The sequence below is a fragment of the Myodes glareolus genome, chromosome 26 (genome assembly GCF_982192425.1).
Source record: "Myodes glareolus chromosome 26, mMyoGla1.1, whole genome shotgun sequence".
Taxonomy (NCBI): Eukaryota; Metazoa; Chordata; class Mammalia; order Rodentia; family Cricetidae; genus Myodes; species Myodes glareolus.
This window is the reverse complement of record NC_142051.1, coordinates 45,232,999-45,253,201: the sequence shown is the minus strand read 5'-3', so window position 1 is coordinate 45,253,201 and position 20,203 is coordinate 45,232,999. Positions and strand designations below refer to the sequence as shown.

The 20,203-nt window shown below is 48.2% G+C and overlaps 2 protein-coding genes across 2 annotated transcripts in view; one reads left to right on the top strand and one right to left on the bottom strand.

Annotated features, from left to right (window-relative positions):
- The window catches only part of Syn3 (synapsin III), a 413,622-nt gene that overhangs the window by 147,710 nt on the left and 245,709 nt on the right, over window positions 1-20,203 (top strand). The window lies entirely within an intron of this gene.
- The window catches only part of Timp3 (TIMP metallopeptidase inhibitor 3), a 50,506-nt gene that overhangs the window by 7,593 nt on the left and 22,710 nt on the right, over window positions 1-20,203 (bottom strand). Inside the window, exon 2 of the mRNA XM_048418189.3 lies at window positions 3,264-3,346. Coding sequence (XP_048274146.1) covers window positions 3,264-3,346 — 83 coding nt within the window. The remainder of the gene's footprint in view (window positions 1-3,263; window positions 3,347-20,203) is intronic.

Below are 20,203 nucleotides of genomic sequence, written 5' to 3'. Positions count from 1 at the left end.
TCTCTATGTAAGGGTTTACAATAAGTTCCCTCAATATTCTTACAGCCTTCCCCCTCACCCCCACACTGTGGGTCTGTGTGCACTCAAGGTATGCCCCAGAGAAGGCTGTATGCCTGCCCCCAGAGGTCAGATGTGCTGACTTTCTGTCCTCTGTTCTCTAAGTTTCTCCAGTTCTGCTCCAGGGCTACCTGGCTTCCATGTCTGATCCTCTGGGGTAGTCTAATCCACAGTACAAAACCTCTAGAGACCAATGCCAGTCTCGCAGGCTTGGCTGTCGCTCACTTTCTCCACCAGTCATCAGTTAGATCACACACCAGCAACCCCAACTTGACCTTTTTTTTTTTTTTAATCTTTTATTTACAGTTCAAAATTTAAACAAGATCTTAGTTCTGATTTGTAATACTTCCAGGTCCTGGTTCACACATGATGGAGGCGGAGGTCAGTCCAGCCTGTCAGACTCAAGGGAGAGTGTCACCCAACACAGAAGACCTGGTTCAGTCTTGGTCTAGATTACATTTCCCCACACTGTGAGATTACCACTGTCAGTTTGGGTTTATTGTTAGGGCCCGTTAGAACATTCTCAATTTTTCTCATCACCGAAGTCTATCAATGATTTTTTTTTCCCAAACACTACGTGCTTCCCATCCAGCCAATCACACTTAGAACATGTGATAAAGAACTGGCAACCTGGCCTTTTAAGTCCCTTGAGGGAACTAGACATGAGCAGGTGAGGGAAGTCCCCACAGTTGGTAGAAATGAGCAGTCAATCTGCTTGTAGGCCCCCTACTTTGTTATTTCCTTGTCCTCCAAGACCCCATGGTAAAGACCCTATAGTCTTCCACTTTCTACGCATGCAATCTTAACTGTTCCATTACTTCCAAGTGTTGGGAGGCTGTTGCACACCCTTGGCACAAGGCTGGTCCATACAAAGGCTTAGCAGATTGCTGGGGACACAGCATGTGCTCAATAAATGTTACTTGCTAACATCATGTTAACTGTGACAAACATGTCCTTGTCCATCCCCCCCCCATCTTACAGGCCAATGCTAAGCACAGAGGAGGCTGAGGAGGATGGTGGTGAATGGGCAGAGGCCCATTCCCAACTGGTACCTGCTCTGACAGGAAGGCAGATGGTCTCTCTAGATAAAGAAGGCATTGACCAGTTTGTGGGTCATAACTCAGGGCTGGAAGCAGAATTAGAACTAATGAAAGACATTAGATAAGACTAAGAAACAAGCTGCCCTCCAAAGAATCTCCTGTTATACCTTTTGTAGGCTGCACGTCAAGAGCCACACACGATTAGGAAAGGTCCCCCAGCGCCTCAACTTGAAACTCATATATGGCCTTAATTAAATACATGACTCTTGGCACATCACTTCCCATTGAACCTCGTCAGAAAGAAAGGAAAGATTCCTACATTGAATACCCAGCTGAAGGACAGTGAACAGAGAGTCTGAGCAGGCCAGCCTGGGAGTGGTGGGCTGGCAGGCTAGTGGGTGAAAGTACAGTTAGTTTGCCTCTAAACAACTCCCACTTGTGGGTGTGACACCAACCAGGGATGGTTGGCCACAGGAAGGCCTCTGGTAACTTGGGCCTCTATGCCCTGAAGGCAGGAAGGAAGGCAAGCCAGTTTAGGAATTCCTGCCCCGCAGGTATGTCTCTGCAGCAACCTCAAAGTTTCGGGACAATGCGGCAGGACAGGCAGGGAAGGGGCCTCCACTGCAGCCAGAAGCTCTGGCTTCCCTTTCCTCAGTGCCAGAGGTTGCAAAGGAGCTTCCCACCTCCACCCATTCCTGGCCTCCCAGCTGTCCGAAGACATAAGCTGCTCTCATGACCAAGCCCAGGCAGCCAAGGGCAACTGGCCAGGGCTGACTCTGAACATTACATAACCAAGAGCCTGGGAGTGTTTCCACAATTGAAGCCAGAGCAACAGGTTCCACAGAATTAGTGCATCTAGCCACAGGCCTCCAGAGGGAATAAAGAGGCCTAAAGGTCAGCCTCTAGGATAGCTGGACTCCACCCGGGGGTGAGTCACCCCTCAACCCCAAGTCAAGTCCAACCTGGGCCTTAACACTTGTCCTTTCTGAGGATCTTTTTTCAGACCTTTGGGTCTCACCTTCATCTTTTTTATTAGATGGGAAGCATTCTCCGAGATCTGCCTACTGAATGTCAGACACACACACACACACACACACACACACACACACACACACACACACACACTCCCTGATGTCCAGGGGTGCAAAGACCAGCAATGAGTAAAGAGGTAGCAGCTCACATGGACTTCAGCACATTCCATCTTGAACCTGTCAGTGCATGTCTCTTCTCCCTCCATATAACTACAATCCTAAGGTAGAAACTGCCTGGTGGGCTCACAGACTGCAAACACAGAGGTCTGCATATAGCGAGGTGCTTTTATAAAAGCGCAGGGGCCAAGGAACAGTTGAGTTATTCAAGCTGAAGCCTCAGTCCTTAGTGCCACCGAGACAAACGTAAGAACATGCTTCCAGCAGCCACTCTCAGTTCCTGCTTAAAAAGACCCTACCAGTTAGGATGCTTGAACAATGAGGTGCCAAACCCAACACCACACTGCCAATCAATGGTAATGGTATAGCCTGGAAAAGCACAAGGCTTTGAGCTCTTTAGGAGTAGAACCCAGGACATGGGTTCTCTGTGTTTTCCTTAAGACAGACTACCCTGGTATACTTAGGATCCTTCATGGGCTTTGGTGAGTGGTCTAATGGTGTGAATATGCTTAGCAAATATTCCTAATGAACTATAATGCAGGCAGACAACCAAAGCTGGGAAACAGAGAGGGGGCCCAGTGCTCAGCACTCATTCAATGTAAAGACTGGAGAAAAGGACACCTATCACGTAACCTTAGTGACAGTGCTGGCTCTGTGGATACAACACAACTCAGCTCACAAAGGCTCTTAGGGACCATGTGGTCCAAGATTATGATCTTGTAGGTCTTAGACAGGCCAAAGAAGGGCAGCAACTGTACTAAGGTCTCACAGTCAACAAGTAACAAAGCTATCTGCCATCTGGTTCCAAGGCTCAGCCGCCCAACAAAGACCTATGAATGAATCTGCCTGTGCTGGCTTTGGAACAAGCAACCATCATCTCTTCCTGCTGCCTCAGCAGCTCCCTGGGGCTACACTGAGCCAACACACATTATAGTTCCAACCATTTGGCCTCCCTTGGCCATGACTCTTCTGGCAAACCCCCAAGAACTCTCCTGGGGCCAGTGATGCTGTCACTCACCTTCATCTGCTTAATGGTGTAGACCAGTGTGCCAAAAGGCCCCTCCTTCACCAGCTTCTTTCCCACCACTTTGGCTCGGATCACTGTAGAGAGAGCAAGACAGAGAGGGAAGGGGTTAGAAAGACCTGAGCCACACTTGGAAGAGGCAACTCTTCCTGATCCTCTATCTCACCAGGAGTTCTTTATGTCCTGGCCCATCCACAGAGATATGATGAATTCCTGCTCCCTCAGCATCAGCACCCCAAGTCAGCATTCTGATTGGCCCACAGGGCCCACCACTAAGCAAGGAATTGCAACCAGGTCTGGGGGGGGCTACCTAACAAGTGGTTCCCACCCTAGCCCCACTGCTCATGGGTATTGTAACACAAGACAAGTAGGAAACTTTAATTCTGACTTCTCGTCCCTAAAACAAGATTCACAATAGTTCAGATCCTCTGAACTGGAGCAATTAGGTGAAACAAAGCAGGTGAAACATATCCTTGCCTTTGATGTGTCTTTAGGTAAACGCCATTAGAATCATCCTTGGCATCAAAAATAGAAGGATCGCTACAATAGGCATCCTTGGTGCGCACCTACTATACTCAACAGTATTAGTCATTATTTACTTTCTCAACTTCCTCCTACAATCAGAGTATACCATCTCCAGTTCTGCAGGGTCTGGCACTCCTTGGTGAGACTCGATTGGTTATGAGACAGTCCCTTCTGTTTCTACTAGACTGTAAAGACAGTCTTTCTCTCCTAAGCAGTCTTCAGGGGTTTTTAATGCCAGCCACGCGGAGCCACCAATGAGGAAACGAGACCTGCAGAAAGTGGGTCATTCTCTGTGTGGATGTGGGGGAGATCCCTCGATTCTAAGAACTCGTGAAAGGTGGGGGCTACTGCAGGGGGACAGTGCAGCAGCTGAAGCTCAGCGCTAAGGCGCTCTAGAACAGAGGCATTTTTACTGACACTTCAGATCTAAGATGCTATCGACATTCCGAACTCAAGTTCCTTCAGTCAGACGTGGAGCAAACATGCAACTCATTCCAACCCACTTTTGGAGTAAATATTAAAAAAAAATGCTTGTTGAATTGAATACTCTTTATACATGTAAAAGGTTCTCTCTCTCTCTCTCTCTCTTTCACACTCTCACACACACACACACACACGCACACACACACACACTTCTGCCAGATTCCTTATTCTCCCCCCACCCCCACATTGTAGATATCCCATAATGTTTCTGTATTTCTTGCTTAAAAATACCTTCATGAGAAACCAAGTTCCCATCCCTCTACAGCGTCTTGGATCACACTTTTGTGATTAGATATGAAATCAGAACTTAAATGAATCAATGACCCTTCTAGACCTTTTTACCATCCTAGCAACACAAATCCCACGGGCAAAGACAACTCCAGAGCTGAGGCAGTTCAAGACAAGAGGGGGTGAGTGGCTCTTTCCAGGTCTGCTCTACAAGCCAGACATTGACAAGGTTCCAGAACAACATCCCTGAAGGCTCTGCCTCCATTTCTCATGTCTCATTTTGCAAGACCATCAGCAGCAGGCAGCGGGCCATCTTCCCAGAGGCCCCAGAGACTCTTTCATCTACCCTAACCTCAGGGGCACACTGGGGCAGCCCAGCTGCTGGGCAGAAAGCAGATCACCTGGACTTGACAATTGATTCTCCTTCTTGAGGAACTGAATTGACTTCATTCTCAGCAGCTTCATTTACCCAGATGATAAACTGGGGAGTAAGGTTTTGCCTAAGATGAAAACGGCAAGAGAGATTTCTTTAAATAGCAGCATCTAGCCTTTCCTGGCTTGTGAAGAGCTCACCTTGATTAAGACATAAAATGTCCTAAGCAAGTTTGCTCTATAAAGCTGGGTACTTCTGGAAGCTTCTGCATAAAAGATCAGCAAAATCTTTTCTTACTCTGAAATGGCCTGAGCTTGGAAGTTTTTCATCTGGGGACAGTCCAGAGAAAACACAGAGTTTTTATGCTCAGAGAGTTACATCAGAGTTCAAATTCTACTACTACTGTGTGGACTCACTACAGCTCTTTCTCCTAAAATCTCTCTGGCTTTCTTGATCTAATGCCACTCACACTTATTACAAGTGACACACTTATAACTAGTAGAAGAACACCATAAAGTCCTGGCCTTGGCAGGCTCCAGTATGGAGTCAAATCTCAGCACGGTTGCCATGTGACCATAGGTAATTTACTGAATCTCTCTGGCCTTAGTTTCCTAATGCATAAATTGGGAGTGATGAAAGCAGTCATCTGAAAGTTGCCGTGAGGACCAAGAACAAGCACAAAGAACAGTATGTGATCCACTCCAAGTACCATGTATCTTACCTCACTGCCACTAGCATTGCACCCACCACCAGAACCTCACTTGGTATTTGTCTACCCTAGAGCCCAGTCAGTTAAGACCTGTCAACCTTCCATGGCATTAGGGTAGAGAAGAGATTCCTGGCTGTGATGAAAGTAAAGGAAAATTCATTCACATACCTCAGCCTTGTAAAAATCACAGGGAAGGGTAGGGTAACAGACTTAAGGTAACCAGAACTAATGTGCATGAGGCCTTCAGGCTGAAGCATCTCTGCCATCAGTCTCGTCACTATAACCCAACAGTGATCTAGTGGCACCTGTCAAACAAGGTGGTATCTGTGCTCCAGAGAGATGGGGGCAGAAACAGAGACGGCCCAGGGTAGAGGCCACACCAGTGTTTTCTCTGGAACTGAACTAAAATTAAACAACATCCTGTACTCCCAAATAGATACACAGCCCTTCCAAGTCAAATTGTTTGCCAGCCCCAAATCTACCTATTTGGCTTGTGAATTATTATAACTTCATTTGCTTTAGTTTGTCCTGTGCAACTTGGATGTGTGTTATTCTGTGCTTTCCTATTTGGCAGTAAGGTCTTCCCTGGAGGCAGTCCACTGGCCCAGGCAGGGACCATGAGGAGCAAGAAGGTTGGTGGATGTCCAAGACTTCAGCAACAACAGAAGACTCTTCGCAACTTAGAGCTGACGTTACATCTAGCCTCTCCCTCCACTTTCAAATGGCAGCTTTGAGATGGGCCATGCTGGACACAGGTTCTCTTAATCCCTGCCAGAGAGTGGCCACTCATCCAATGTCCTCCAGCAGCTGAGCCAGCCTGGGCATGACCTAGGCTGGCGTCTGGAAGCATGAATGCTTAGAAGGGGCGATGGCAAGAAATACAAGCCCAGTTTCCTGCTTCCACAGACTGCAGTCTAGCAGGGATACAAGGTGGAGTTTAGCACTAGAGAACAAATCGCCGAGGGTCATAAGTGCTGCCAGACTAGAGGGTGGAGGCCCTGCCTGACTCAACCTCTGATGTTCCCTAGGTCATCTGAGTTCTCTGCTTCTGAAGGCATGGAGATTACAAGAGATAGGAAGAGGTTAATTAAGGAGTCGATAATATTTCAACCCAAAGTTTCTAAGAAACTGACTAGAGGCTGGGGTATAAAAGGATGATAGAAAGACTTGCCCAGAATGCACTGGTTTCAATCTACAGACTACAGAAAGGAAAAGAGCAGGCTATAGGTGCTGGAGAACTGGCTCACAGATCCACAAATACATGTTGAGTCCTCAAATATATCAGGGACCTGAGAAAGAAGTCATAAAAGCACATCTCTTTTGGGAAGGTTGATCGGTGTTTGCAAAACCAAGGCAGACAGAGTACAGCTCTTCCAAGCATGTGAGGTTGTTATTTTCCTTCCTCCCCATGGCCCACCCTGTTTCATTAGCAGTGGGGACCTCGGCAGCACAAACTTTAGACAGTAATAGTTCCAGAGCAAGCACATCACTGGTGTCGCTCTAGGAATCACACATCTGCTGTTAATCAACATATTCAGAGAAGGACAGGATAGCCCGGAGCTGGCCCACGTCTTTCTCCACTATCTTCCACCCTCCTTTGCCAATCTAACCACCATCAATCAAACCAAGACCTTCCTTTCCCTGACCTATTTACTACTGACTGGCTAGAAGGGTAAGCAGTGGGGCTGCTGGTCTGGCTAACTTGGGGAACAAAGGCCCTAAGTTAATGGGAATCACCTATCTCAGGCTCCCATCAAAAGCGATAGCACTGCATCTATTCTCTCCTTGGAACCATGTGGTTGGCTCTGAAAATGTGGACTCCAGGGTAGACAGGACTCTGTGTAAAGCTGTCCAAGAAGGGCAGAGTGGGGCTTCCTTGCTCACCCAGCTGCCCACCCTCCCCACCAGTTCCTGTATCTCTTTGCATCGCACCTGCAAGTGTAGTGAAGAAAAGAATTAGAATATATTGATAGAAACTCCTATTGACAGACTGTGCCCTATGTACCAGGGACAGTGTATACTTCACCCTTTGGGGTGATCCTGTAGGATGGGAATTACCATACCTGTCATTGGTACCTACTGAGCAGTTTTGCCTCTCAGCATGGAGAAAAGTGGAGAGTACCCCAAGAAAGAAGACCGCCATTGAATCTTTGCATAATAGTTCATAACTGTATTCTATTCCCATTGTCAACCCTAATGGGACTTGAAAGGGGATGCCTGATGTGTCCCCCAGCAGTCTTCATCAACTCAATCAACCTTAAGGCTACCCTTCCCATTCTCTCTCTCTCTCTCTCTCTCTCTCTCTCTCTCTCTGTCTCTCCCTCCTTCCTTCCCTCCCTCCCTCCCTTCTCTCTTATTAGTAACAAGAATCTACTAATAATCACCATCAACAGATAATGGTAAATCATTTGGACAATGTGTATGTATATATGTATGTATGTATGTATGTATAAAACACTTAGCAACCATGGAGCTGAGCAGGTGATTCGGAGGCAGGGAGATGGACAGTACTTACAGACTTGTAACATTTTTCGGTTCTTCAGAGAAAAACAGAAGCCTTCCCCTGACGATACACAGCGTCCCTTTGCCCTCATCCTTTTCAAGGTCCTCAGGAACCTGTTGTTCCTTTAGGGACCCCTGATATATCCACATTTGAGAACAAGACAGCAGGAATGAATATGAAGGGGATTTAGAAGCCCCTGTGTCTTCCTGGTTCTCAGTCTTGTGGGTGCCATGACCAAAACGCTAAAAATCTCCCTAAAAAGGCTCAAGTCAGAAGCTCAGAGCAAGAAGACCGCTAGCAATACAGTCTGAAAGGACAGGAGGCACAAGTATGTTGGCCCAGTCACTGCAGCCACTTCCCACCCTAGCAGATAAATAGTGGGTTATAATTACCAGTCTCACAGGTACTTCCTCCCCTCACAGGACCCTGGGTTCTCTTCCCACCTCATCAAAGCCAATTTGTCAAAATTACCCATAACATCCAAGAGGCTCAGTCCAACCAACTATGTGTTCTTAATCATGCTCTTCCAAATGTGGTTTTCTATACAGCCTGTGAGTGACAATTCCCACCCACATGGAGCCCCCAAACCCAGAAGTTCCATGGCTCTTAGGCCTCATACTAAGGCACTCACACCTGGGATTCTACTAAGCCATGTGAGGTACTACTCAGTCCAACACAGAGCTCCTGGTAATAGGCCACACCCACAACCAGGCCTCTGGGGGCCTTCTCCATCTCAGGGAAGGGCAGCTTGCTCAAGTTCTAAGCCCACCACTCCAAACACACACCCCATAGTCTTTTTACCCTTGCAGTTGCTAAGGTTGGACACCCTGGCTTCACTCCTGCATGTTTCCTTCATCACCTATTTGTTACAACCTGGTCATGGGTGCCATCACTAATGCCTCCCTGCACACCCTTCCTCAAGCCTACAGTCACCCCACCATGCTCTAGCCTTATTGGGTCCTGCCTGACACTTGGTACCCTCAGGTCACATGGTTGCTGACCTATATTTCCCCAGTAGAACGCAGATTCCCGAAGTAAATACTTTGTTTGACCAGCTGCTCTCCTCAGAACATTCAGGAAGACCAAAACATCACAGGCTTCGAATACATTTGTGCTGGATACCCGAAGTTGATCAATGTGATTTTCACATACACAACGCCACACGGAAAGAGGATGACTTAAAAATAAACAAGTAACTCTCTTGTGTAAGCTGCCTAAGACAACCAAGTCTTAGCGTTTGAGACATCAAAATGGGATAAGGGCAATTCTCAGTTGGTAAGTCAGATAAACCCCTGTCTGTCCACCATACTGAGGCCTGTGCCTGATTGGGGGTGGGGGGTAATGAGATAGATGAGACCCCCCCCCCCTAGGATCTCCAAGTCCAGAGGCAGGAGACACACGTAATAAGAAAGTATGGCAAGCACAGCCAGAGGCGGGAACCACAGGAACCAGGGCCAGAGCCTCCAGTGCACAAGCTGAGTGGAGTCTGTCTTGGGGGAGGTGCATCAAAACATCTGTTCTGGATCCATCCTGCAGAAGACACCTTGTTTGGAACAGCTGAAATTAGAGGAAGCAGAAATTTGGACCAGACTTTGGGAGGAAGGGGGGGGGGAGGATGAGGAACTGGCCGGGAATGAGGCAAACTTGCAGCTGGCCCCTAGTAAAAACCAGGGCCTTCTTCCCACTTTCACGGAAGACACCCCTCCCCCATGGCCTCCCCCAAACAGGCACTTCCTGCATCCTCTCCTGGTTCCCCAGGGCTCTTCCTTGTCAGTTTCAAAGGCCCTTTTTGTTGATGTGGAAGCCAAGGCCAGACGTTATAAATGCACTCCCCATCAAGATAAGCAGGCTCCAGTTCAAAGACTGTCCTGACTAACTCTTTCCGTTAAGTAAAAATATTAATCTTGGTTTTATTTAAGCAGGGTTTTTTTTTTTTTTTGGCAAGAATGAATGCCTGGGGCTAAAAATAAACCCAGTCCACACACTCTCTAAAATTCTGGAAAGCTGCAAATCATTTCAGTCCAGTTCCTTCTCAGGGAATGTCATTAAAACCTCCCCACCCCGGAGCTCCCAGGGCTGGTACTCCATGGCTGGAACCCTCTTTGTGCTCTGGGGTTCCTGGGAAAGCTTGGCCTGGGGATGCTCAGTTCTCAGTCCTTGGGCTTCTATGGAAAGGGAGGATTTGTGCAGGGTCTTGCTTTAAATGCCCTGGGTAAATCTGCTTTAGCCAGGAACCAGAAAACAGCTCCTGGTGACGCTGTTTGTGCATGAAATAAAGGGGCCATGGAAGGAAGACAAGAGAATCCAGGTCCATAGGTCAGGTTGCCTGAAACTTGGAGGTCACCCAAAAGGAACAGAAAGCAAAACCTCCAAAATGCTCCTGTTTTCCTGATATGACCTCTGTGTGAAACTCTGAGAGGCAAAAAGCAAGGGTTCCTGGCCTCAGGCATCTTCTCAGATTTGGGATTAATGCATTTAATTTCTAATCCAATTGCTTTTAAAGGCAGTCACCCTTAATTGTTTCCGGGGCCACTGGCAATTTGGGAGAAAGATATGCATCATTTGGCCAAGGACAGGGCAAAAGTCGTTAGGGATGGATGATTCCCGAAGGTAGAGTTGACTTAGCTGGGAGCAAGGACCTCATATCTGAGAAGGTACATGGTATTTCTGTGATATAGGTTTGCAAAGCACCGTAAGGTGCCACTTGGGCTTCTACTTCCTTTCCAGGTCCCTACCTACACATCAATCTCCTTAACAGTAATGCTGAAGCCTCCTGTCTCTGCGGGCAAAGCTATTCCCATATACTCTCTTTTATTCCAGTTCCCCCTTTCCTTCTGATTAGTTGCTCTTATGTGATCAGTTCTTTGGGAACTCAGCAGCATCACTAGGAACCAGATGACAGGGACAACCTGGGGTGTCAGCACATGGCATCAAGCCTGCAATGCAACAGGTTCTTAAAAACATCCGCAGAATGAATGAGACTTGGAGAGGGACTGTAAGTTAAGAGAAAAACACAGGATTATTTTCCTGTTTAGCCTCCTGGAGAAGAGGGGCAGGGGTACCAGTTCCTAAGAGCTACTTAGACAAGAAGGAAGTATGTGAAATGTGATCTGAGAGCCTAAGAAGAGAACCCTGGTCTCAAACAGGGAAGATTCACACTCTAAGAGAAGTGAGCCAGGGGATGCTGTTATGGGGGGGGGGGTTGGGGGCTTAGTCAACCTGCTGTCTCCATGGAAGCCTGGTTAGTCATCTGTTCTGTGGACAGAGAAGATGTGCGTCTAGCATGCACACTGATTTCTGCCAAGCTCAGATGCACTCAGGGTTCAGAACTGCCCGTTTGCTCTTTGCCATTGGTTCACACTTGGCAAGGGGGGCTAGGACCACCCCCACCCTCCCTCCTGAGCTCCAGCCCCTCCCCCATGGACCCATGGGAAACTTTATCCCACACAAGTGGCCACCAGAATAGCAGCCTGGTCTTCAACCACAGCCCCTTTGAAGCAGTGCCCAGAAAAATACCGTGCCCTCCAACGGTTCTCAGAACATTGAGCTTTCAGGTCGGGTCGTTTGTGAGAGCAGAACAGCTGGCAGTGTCTCAGGAGCTGTCTATAGCATTTGATTTTTTCTCCTAATTGGGATTTTGTTTGCTAGAAGAGCTGAGGGATGCTGGGAGAGGTCTAGGAACTGCACCACCATTAAGCCAAGGGACCTCCCCTCTGCACACCAGACCTGCAGACAGTAATTCTGTTCCCAGAAGGCACTGGGAGAGGCAAGAGGCATTACTAAGGTTAGAGCATTCAGCAATGTCTGCTCTGCTTTTGCAGTATATTTGTATAGCACAGATGTCAAGAAACCTTGGTATGACTTTAACATGTTCTTTGAGTAGCTTCTCTAATCATCAGAGCTTCTTCCAGCTTTACCACAAGCCAGCACGGTTGTGAATTGCAAACAGAAACAGCTAGGTGGATCCCACTGGAAACAGGTGATACTGGTCCTGGCCCAGGCCCACCAGCTCACAGTTCCTATGTCCAGGTGGTGATAAATAGTCAGGTAGAACAGGTATGAGAAAAACTCTTGAGTGTGTTAATCAGAAATAGCTATCATGAAGGGTGTGCAGGAATGTTTCTCTGAGATAAGCTCCAAGTGCCTCTTCAAGTCCCACCTACTTTAAACAAAATATATGTAAAGAATGCTAATTGCCACCTCTTCTGGTCATGGTGGATAATGACAGAATTATAAAACCAGCACCCACCATATTTTTGGTATTTCTGAACAATCTTTGCTGGCCTGGTCAGTGTAACTGAGGAGGACCAGGGTCAGTGATAAAGAGAGAAAACACTGTTTGGTCCATGACTATCCCCTCTACAGGACCCACAGCACCTGAACCTCTATGCATTCAGTAAATATCTCCTGACGGTCTACTACGCACATGCCAGACACTGTGTCAGATGGTGTAATACAACAGTGTGCAAGACACACACCTACAGATGATATACATACTCCTTAAAACTGATTGTAGCATCTCAATTGGATACAGAAAGAAGCAAGACTCAGGAGAGTTGAGGAACTTGTCAGAGGTCATACAACTAGAAATTAAATACAGATGTGCCCAGCCACAGAGCTCACCCCTTTTCTATGACTCAACAATCAGCAAACATGGAGTGCTCAATCAAAAGGTCAGATGCATCAGATGTGAAGAATGAGGAGCAACTTCCAAGGCTGATCAGGAAAGGACTTAGGTAAGCCATTGCTGTTGAGAACTTTGTGGGAGAATCGACCTCTTCAAACCCTTGCCATGTCTCAGAACTCTCTACTGCAAACTGAAGGAGCGCATGTGGATTCATTCTAGCGTCTAGGAATGGTACCTGGATTTGTGAGTCATGCAGAGTGTATTTGTCCCAGTTAGTTATAGTACTAATGCACTCTGAAAGAGTGCTAACGTGATAATTCTGACCACACCTTATTGTTGGACAGTAGGGTCTCAACTCCTTCGGTAACTGCCACAGCACAGAGCACCCTCAAAATATGCAAAGCACAAATCACTTCTCCCGTGTACCTTCACTGCATAGCTGAAGTCATACGGTATTTCGCCTAAGTGACCTACATGACCACACATGACCCATAGCTTCTGACTCTTCCTATTCTTACGAAGTGATATTGCAAAGGGGGCTTAGCTACTCCTGAAGCACACTTAACCACTGCTTCTAGATGTTCCCAAGTGCAACAACACAGCAAAGAAGGACACATTTCCAATACCACACTCATGCTCTTCCACAATAAACAATAGGAGTATAGCAGCTGAACACATGTGACCTAACATTGACCTAAAACACCAGTGAGTCACTGGAGCCTGGAGCCCTTTGGCAACCTTCCCCAGTGATGAAAAATCTACTGGCTTTGAGTATATCCCTTATTCAACACTTTGTTATCAGTCACAACAGGTGCCCTTATTTATATGCAGGTACCGTGCATAGTCATAGTCAAAGCGGAGTTCTTTATATGGATTGTCCCATTTTGATTAAGCCTCATTAAGACCTCATGGGGTAAGTGTTGTCCTTAGCACCATCTCATAGCATTGAGGTTTATGGGAATAAGTGATTCTCATCTAATGAGGAAATGAGAGGACCCGGCATGACAGTCCAGATGACCTGACTTTAAAGTCCCTGCTTATCATCTTTGGGTCACACTGACTTAACCTTTCAGAAGTGCCTCTTCAGACACCAGTGAGCAGGACACATTTCGAAGGATGGATAGAACTTCAGGGTCACTAAGTATAAACTCCTTTAACCTTTTTTGCCATGCCCATCCCAGAGTTATCTGTACGGCGTACAGCGTCTGTGGCCTGGGTCAGGCTGTCCCATGTTTTGACTATCATACTATCTCCCCGTGGTAACTTTCTAACTAGCTGACATCACAGGCAAACACTTATCAGAAGAGTCTTCTCATTTTGTCTAAGACATTGTTAGGATAGAGGTGTCACGGATTCTGAGGGTCCCTTCTCTGCGTCTTTCTCTTTCCCAGTCTCCTTACCCTCCTCCTCTTCTCACTTGCATTCTTCAACTCTAATCGCCTTGGCATTGGACGAATGCAAACTTGCCAGGGAGAGGGGATGAGAAGAGGAGGAGTTGGAGGGAGGAGGAGGAGGAGAAAGAGGAGGAGGAGGAGGAGGAGGAGGAGAAGGAGAAGGAGGAGGAGAAGCATCCATCGTGGCAAGGGGAGAGAGATAGAATCTTCCATGCTCAGAGTGCTTGTTAGTCGCATTGTCACTCAACCTAAGGTGTTACCATTGTCTACGTAGAACCTTGTGTGTAAAAATTTGTTATGTGTATGGATCTTAACTTCTGGTGTGACTGAATGAGCTTACCTGTTACTACTAAGGAACTGCTTAGCTGGGTGTGGAAATACAGGATTTGAGGACAATAAACTCTGAGTGGCCAGAAGAGCCCTGGGGTAGTGGTTACTTGGGACCTAGATTCACTCTGTTATCCATTCATTTTTTTGTGTGTGGGTTTTGCCCACAAATATCTTTCCATAGCACTCCATTCTACACAAATAGTCTCTTATTAGCTTAGGGCCTGAGCCTATTTTATTGTCTCTTTGAATTTTCTCATTTGGGCATTTTCCTTTGGTTCTCCTTTCATTTCATTAGTCATTGTCTATGTACCCCATGTTCTCTAGAACCTCATTTCTTAACATTAAAGTCATGGGAATGTGTCTGATCTTATCTTCGAGGTCTTATAGAGAAACTTTGGGAAGAAGTAAATACGGAGTGGCCCTAATCAGCTCATTGGTCCCTCTGCCATCCAGAGTGACAGAGACCATTTGCTGATGAGAAGTAAGCACTCTGCAGGCTGGTCACGATGCTGCCAGAAACTCTGCCGAGAAGGACTCACTCTGATTGGAGTGATGCCAGAAGCTCACCTCGGGGCCCTACTGGTTCCCTTGTGGAATGTTAGGGAACAGCCATTACTAATCGCCCTTCCCAGAAAAGCAGCACAGCCTGGGTGGCTTATTTGCCTTACTCCTTGAGCCCTTCAGAGAAAACAGGAGTGAGCTCCCTTCAGCACAGCCTCATCCTCTCCTCTCGAGGGATGATGGAGGCAACAGGGTCGGTCACACGAATCTCAGTTTTTGCTTTCCTCCAACAGCCAGGAGCTGGCTTACTCACATCCTTGCCTTGGAACTTTCTATTTGTGAAAGACAAGGAAGATTAAATGGGTCTCAGTCTGTGGATACTTCTTGTCCTCATTTCCCCAATTTCCCACCCCTATGCCTTTGGTTGGGAGGGGATTTTTGTTGTTGTTGTTGTTGTTTTAGAGTAAAACATAAACAAAACACTGTCCAGGCTGTGGGTAGCAGCTCCCAGTGTTCTAGGTGGATTCTTTCAGTGCCAGCAGAGCATGCCAACAGGATCCACAGGAAACACCTTGCAGAATCTGCTGGGAGAGCTGGAGAGGGGGAGCTATGCACTGGGGGTCCAGGGCCTGGAAGCTGGAGCAGAGCAGGGTGTAACAGGGGTCCTGGGCCTGGAAGCTGGAGCAGAGGGGGGTATAATGGGGGTCCTGGACCTGGAAGCTGGAGCAGAGGGGGCGTGTAACAGGGGTCCTGGGCCTGGAAGCTGGAGCAGAGGGGGCGTGTAACAGGGGTCCTGGGCCTGGAAGCTGGAGCAGAGGGGGTGTGTAATGGGGGGGTCCTGGGCCTGGAGAGCTGGAGCAGAGGGGGGTGTGTAACGGGGGTCCTGGGCCTGGAAGCTGGAGCAGAGGGGGTGTGTAACAGGGGTCCTGGGCCTGGAAGCTGGAGCAGAGGGGGTGTGTAATGGAGGGTCCTAGGTCTGGAGAGCTGGAGCAGAGGGGGTGTGTAATGGGGGTCCTGGGCCTGGAAGCTGGAGCAGAGGGGGTGTGTAATGGGGGTCCTGGGCCTGGAAGCTGGAGCAGAGGGGGCGTAACAGGGGTCCTGGGCCTGGAGATCTGGAGCAGAGGGGGGTGTAACGGGGGTCCTGGGCCTGGAGAGCTGGAGCAGAGGGGGTGTGTAATGGAGGGTCCTAGGCCTGGAGAGCTGGAGCAGAGGTGGGTGTAACAGGGGTCCTGGGCCTGGAAGCTGGAGCAGAGGGGGGGTGTAACGGGGGTCCTGGGCCTGGAAGCTGGAGCAGAGGGGGTGTGTAATGGGGGTCCTGGGCCTGGAGAGCTGGAGCAGAGGGGGTGTGTAATGGAGGGTCCTAGGCCTGGAGAGCTGGAACAGAGGTGGGTGTAACAGGGGTCCTAGGTCTGGAGAGCTAGAGCAGAGGGGGTGTGTAACGGGGGTCCTGGGCCTGGAAGCTGGAGCAGAGGGGGGGTGTAACGGGGGTCCTGGGCCTGGAGAGCTGGAGCAGAGGGGGTGTGTAATGGGGGGGGTCCTAGGCCTGGAGAGCTGGAGCAGAGGGGGGTATACCAGGGTCCTAGGTCTGGAGAGCTGGAATAGAGGGGGTGTAACAGGGGTCCTAGGTCTGGAGAGCTGGAGCAGAGGGGTGTGTAACGGGGGTCCTGGGCCTGAAAAACTGGAGCAGAGGGGGTATGTATGCACTGGAGGACCAGGGCCTAACTGGCTCTACAGGCTGGACACAGGAAACAGCAGGATTCTGGGCTCAGGGAGACAAACACACAAACTGGGGCAGGGGAGCAGTTGTCTCTGGTGTTTTCTGGTAGGAATTCCTTGAATTTGTTTATCTACTCCCAAGTACCTACACCCAATCTGTGGTAAGAGGACAAAAAAAAAGTGGAGGGGGAGAAAGAGAAGAGGAGGAAGATTGTCAGCTTCCAGGAATCTCCAGGCATCTCCCGTTGGAGATTTAGCAGCCCCTCTTACTGTGTGAGGTGCATGCAGTGTAGAGATTAAGTATATGAGGACATACATATTTTATATAACCTAGAACCTGTGTTGAACCTGAATTCCAACTTTTATAACTACTTTGTATGTGTATGTGATGTGTGTATGTGTGTGTGTGTATGTATATGTGTGTGTTATTGGGAATTGAATCTAAGGACTTGCCTGTGGTAGACAAATTCTTTACCATTAAGCTGTATCCCCAGTCCCTTAAAAAAATCATTTTATTTTGAGACCAGGTCTTGTCATATAACTTCAACTGATCTTGAACTTGAGGTCTGCCTGATTCCACTTCCCAAGTAGCTATGACTACAGATCTTCTCTCAGGCAAACTACCTTACCCATTTTACCTACTGAAAATGGAGATTTACAGAGGCAGGATGTGGGAGTGGCTGCAGAGACCCACCACCAGATATTATTTGGAAAGAGTCTTAATTGGAGGCCTCCATCAGACCCCTCTCCTTGGAGCTCCAGGAACCCCATGGAAGAGGGGGAGAGGGAAAGATTGTAGGGAGTCAGAGGGGATGGAAGACACCAGAAGAACATAACCCTCCAAATCAACTAAGCAGGGCTCACATAGGTTCACAGAGACTAAAGCAACAAGTTCAGGGCCTGCATTAGTCTGCACCAGGTCCTCTGTGATGCCTGTTTGCTTGGTGGTTTTGAGGGACCCCTAACTGTAGGATATAAAGGAGTCAATATGTCTCTGACTGGTTTGCCTGTTCTTGGGACTCTTTTCCTCCTGTTGAGTTGCCATGTCCAGCCTCTATATGAGGACTTTACCTTGTCTTATTTTATCTTGTTTTATCCTGTTTGGCTGTCTTTTCTGAAAGGAAATAGAGGGGGGGTGGATCTGGGGGAGAGGGGAAGTGGGTGAGGGAAGCAGGGAGTAGTGGAAAGAGGGGAAACTGTGGTCAGGATGTATTGTATGAGAGAAGAATCTATTTTCAATTAGGAAAAAAAAGAAAACGGAGGTGTGAATTCACACTGTATTGGGCTGTGAGCACTGAGATACAGGTCATAACGGAAACAGCGGCATTGATTATTTTGGAAGAGCCTGCCCTTCACAAGGCCTTGAAGAAGCTAGAGGGCAGTAAGCAAGAGAACCAAGAAGTTCTAAAAAAGAGAGAAAAGAAAATGCAGCGAGTTAGTGGAGTCCCATATGGGGCATTGCAGGCTCACAGCCTGGCTGCAAACCTCCCCCCTCTTGGAACGGTGGTTGCCCCACTTACTCTGGGCCAGCACATTTTGATTTCAGGTCAGGTAGAAGCAAGGGACGTTGACTGGTATCCATCCAAGTGGACAACGCAGAAAAGCCCAGCAAGAGGAGAGAGAGGAAACATGGACACAAATGCTAACTTGTGATTAAAGTCTTCCAGGTGACATCTTGGTTCTTCCTGGGAGTACGGAGCATTTGAGTGGATACAAAGCAGTCTGTTAGTATGTGGTTAACCTTTCCAAAACCTGCCTTCCAACAAGGTTGTGGGTGTGGGAAGCCAATCTTGATGTACAAAGTTAGGCCTGAAAGCCATGTCTTGGCAGGCCTGCTTGGGCCAGGGTCAGTAGCCAGAGCCAGGCATTGTTCTGGCTGGAGGAAGGAACAGCCAGTGGCCAGCATTCTGTGGGAGGCGAAGGCCAGACCCAGACCAATTAGGGTCTGATGGAAAGCGGGACCACTCTTTCTGAATCAGGAGGCCAGTGGCCTTGCTGCTACGAAGATGCTGGCTAACAGGGGCATCTGGCAAGCCTGCTTAGGGGTGCGAATGAAAAGCTGAAGGCCTGAGGGCCAGGCTTCACTCACCACCCCAACTTTATCTTAGTCATAATGAAGTGCCAACTGGAAACCAGCTGGGCCAAAGGGGACATGTTTCCTTGCTCCATCCACTGGTGGTAACGATTACAGGCGTCTTTGGGTACCAAAAGGAAAAGTAAGAGAGGGTGTCATGCTTAGATCCACCAGGCATGAACATGAAAGGCTGGCTCAGATCAAAGGTAGCATCAGCTTAATGTTCAATTTAGTTCCTGCCTCTCTGGCTTAAGACTGGGGTCAGCCATGTGGCTAGACAGACTGCTGAGAATTGCCTGGCTGAATTTAGGAGATCCTGTTTTGTCTATGGCCCCTTTTAGCAGTATATTTGGAGGGGTCGACTTGGTGACATGTGACTTTTTCATTTAAGTTTAAGTCTACTTTAGGGAGTGAGATCATGGTCTTCTTCAACCCTCAAGGCCACCCTTGGAGCAGTGGGAAGGTAAGGGCCAGTTGCCCCAGAGATGCTATTTTTGTCCTCCCTCTATCCCTTGAATTTCCTCAAGGGACTGACTCCCCCAGGATGCCCAGTGCCTCTCAGTGCCAGCACCACTCCCCTATGCTGGTGCCAGCATTAAATCTAGTATGCTGGTGCACCAAACATGGAGAAGGAAAATGCAATGTGAGGAAAATGCTGCTTCCCCCAAGTCCAGCCCAGAGACCCTGTACTCCCAGATGAATCCAGGTGACCTTGATTCTGCTGCCTGGGACTTCTAACTCTTGCGATCACCACAGGCAGGTCACTTCTCATCTCTGCTTCCTCAGCTGGGAAGCAATGTTCTTAAAGTCTATGAGTTGAAATGGTACTGCTTGTGGTCTAGAAAGCTCCCATAGAGAAGCAGAAATGGGTCCTTCAGATCCTGGCTCTTTCTCCCTAAGGTGCACATAAGTTGATGACCCCTTTCTGAGGCAGCAGTCAACAGGTGGCAGAATCTCCCGGAGTCTGTCTGGGATGTGTGCAAGATCTGCTTCCAGTCCACAAAGAATGCTGGCTGAAAGGCGGTCTGCCCCTAAATGGCTGTGTTAGAATTCTCCTGCTTGGCTTTTTACCCACTCAAATACTGAAACATCGGAGCTAAGTGTGAGCCTAGCACCACCTCCCTCCCCTGCTGAGGACCCAAGACAAGACACTTGATCCATCTGAGTCCCAACTTCACCCTTCTGTCAAAACATGGATTCCGTGCATTTTAGTCAGGCTCAGAGTTCCAGGAATCATCTCAGAAGTGAGATCTCTACATTCCTGCCACTTACTGTGGTAGAAGAGACAGAACAAATGAACAAATGTCCAATACAACATCAGGTTCTAAGGGGGAAAGGGAGATAGAGAATGGCTGGGGTAGACATAGTTCCTCCTTAAGGCAAAAGAGCCAAGGAGACAGAAATCGGATCCCATAGAACCTTCTAGAACTTGCTAAGGAGTTGTGAAGCCAGTGGAGAGCTTTGAAAAAAG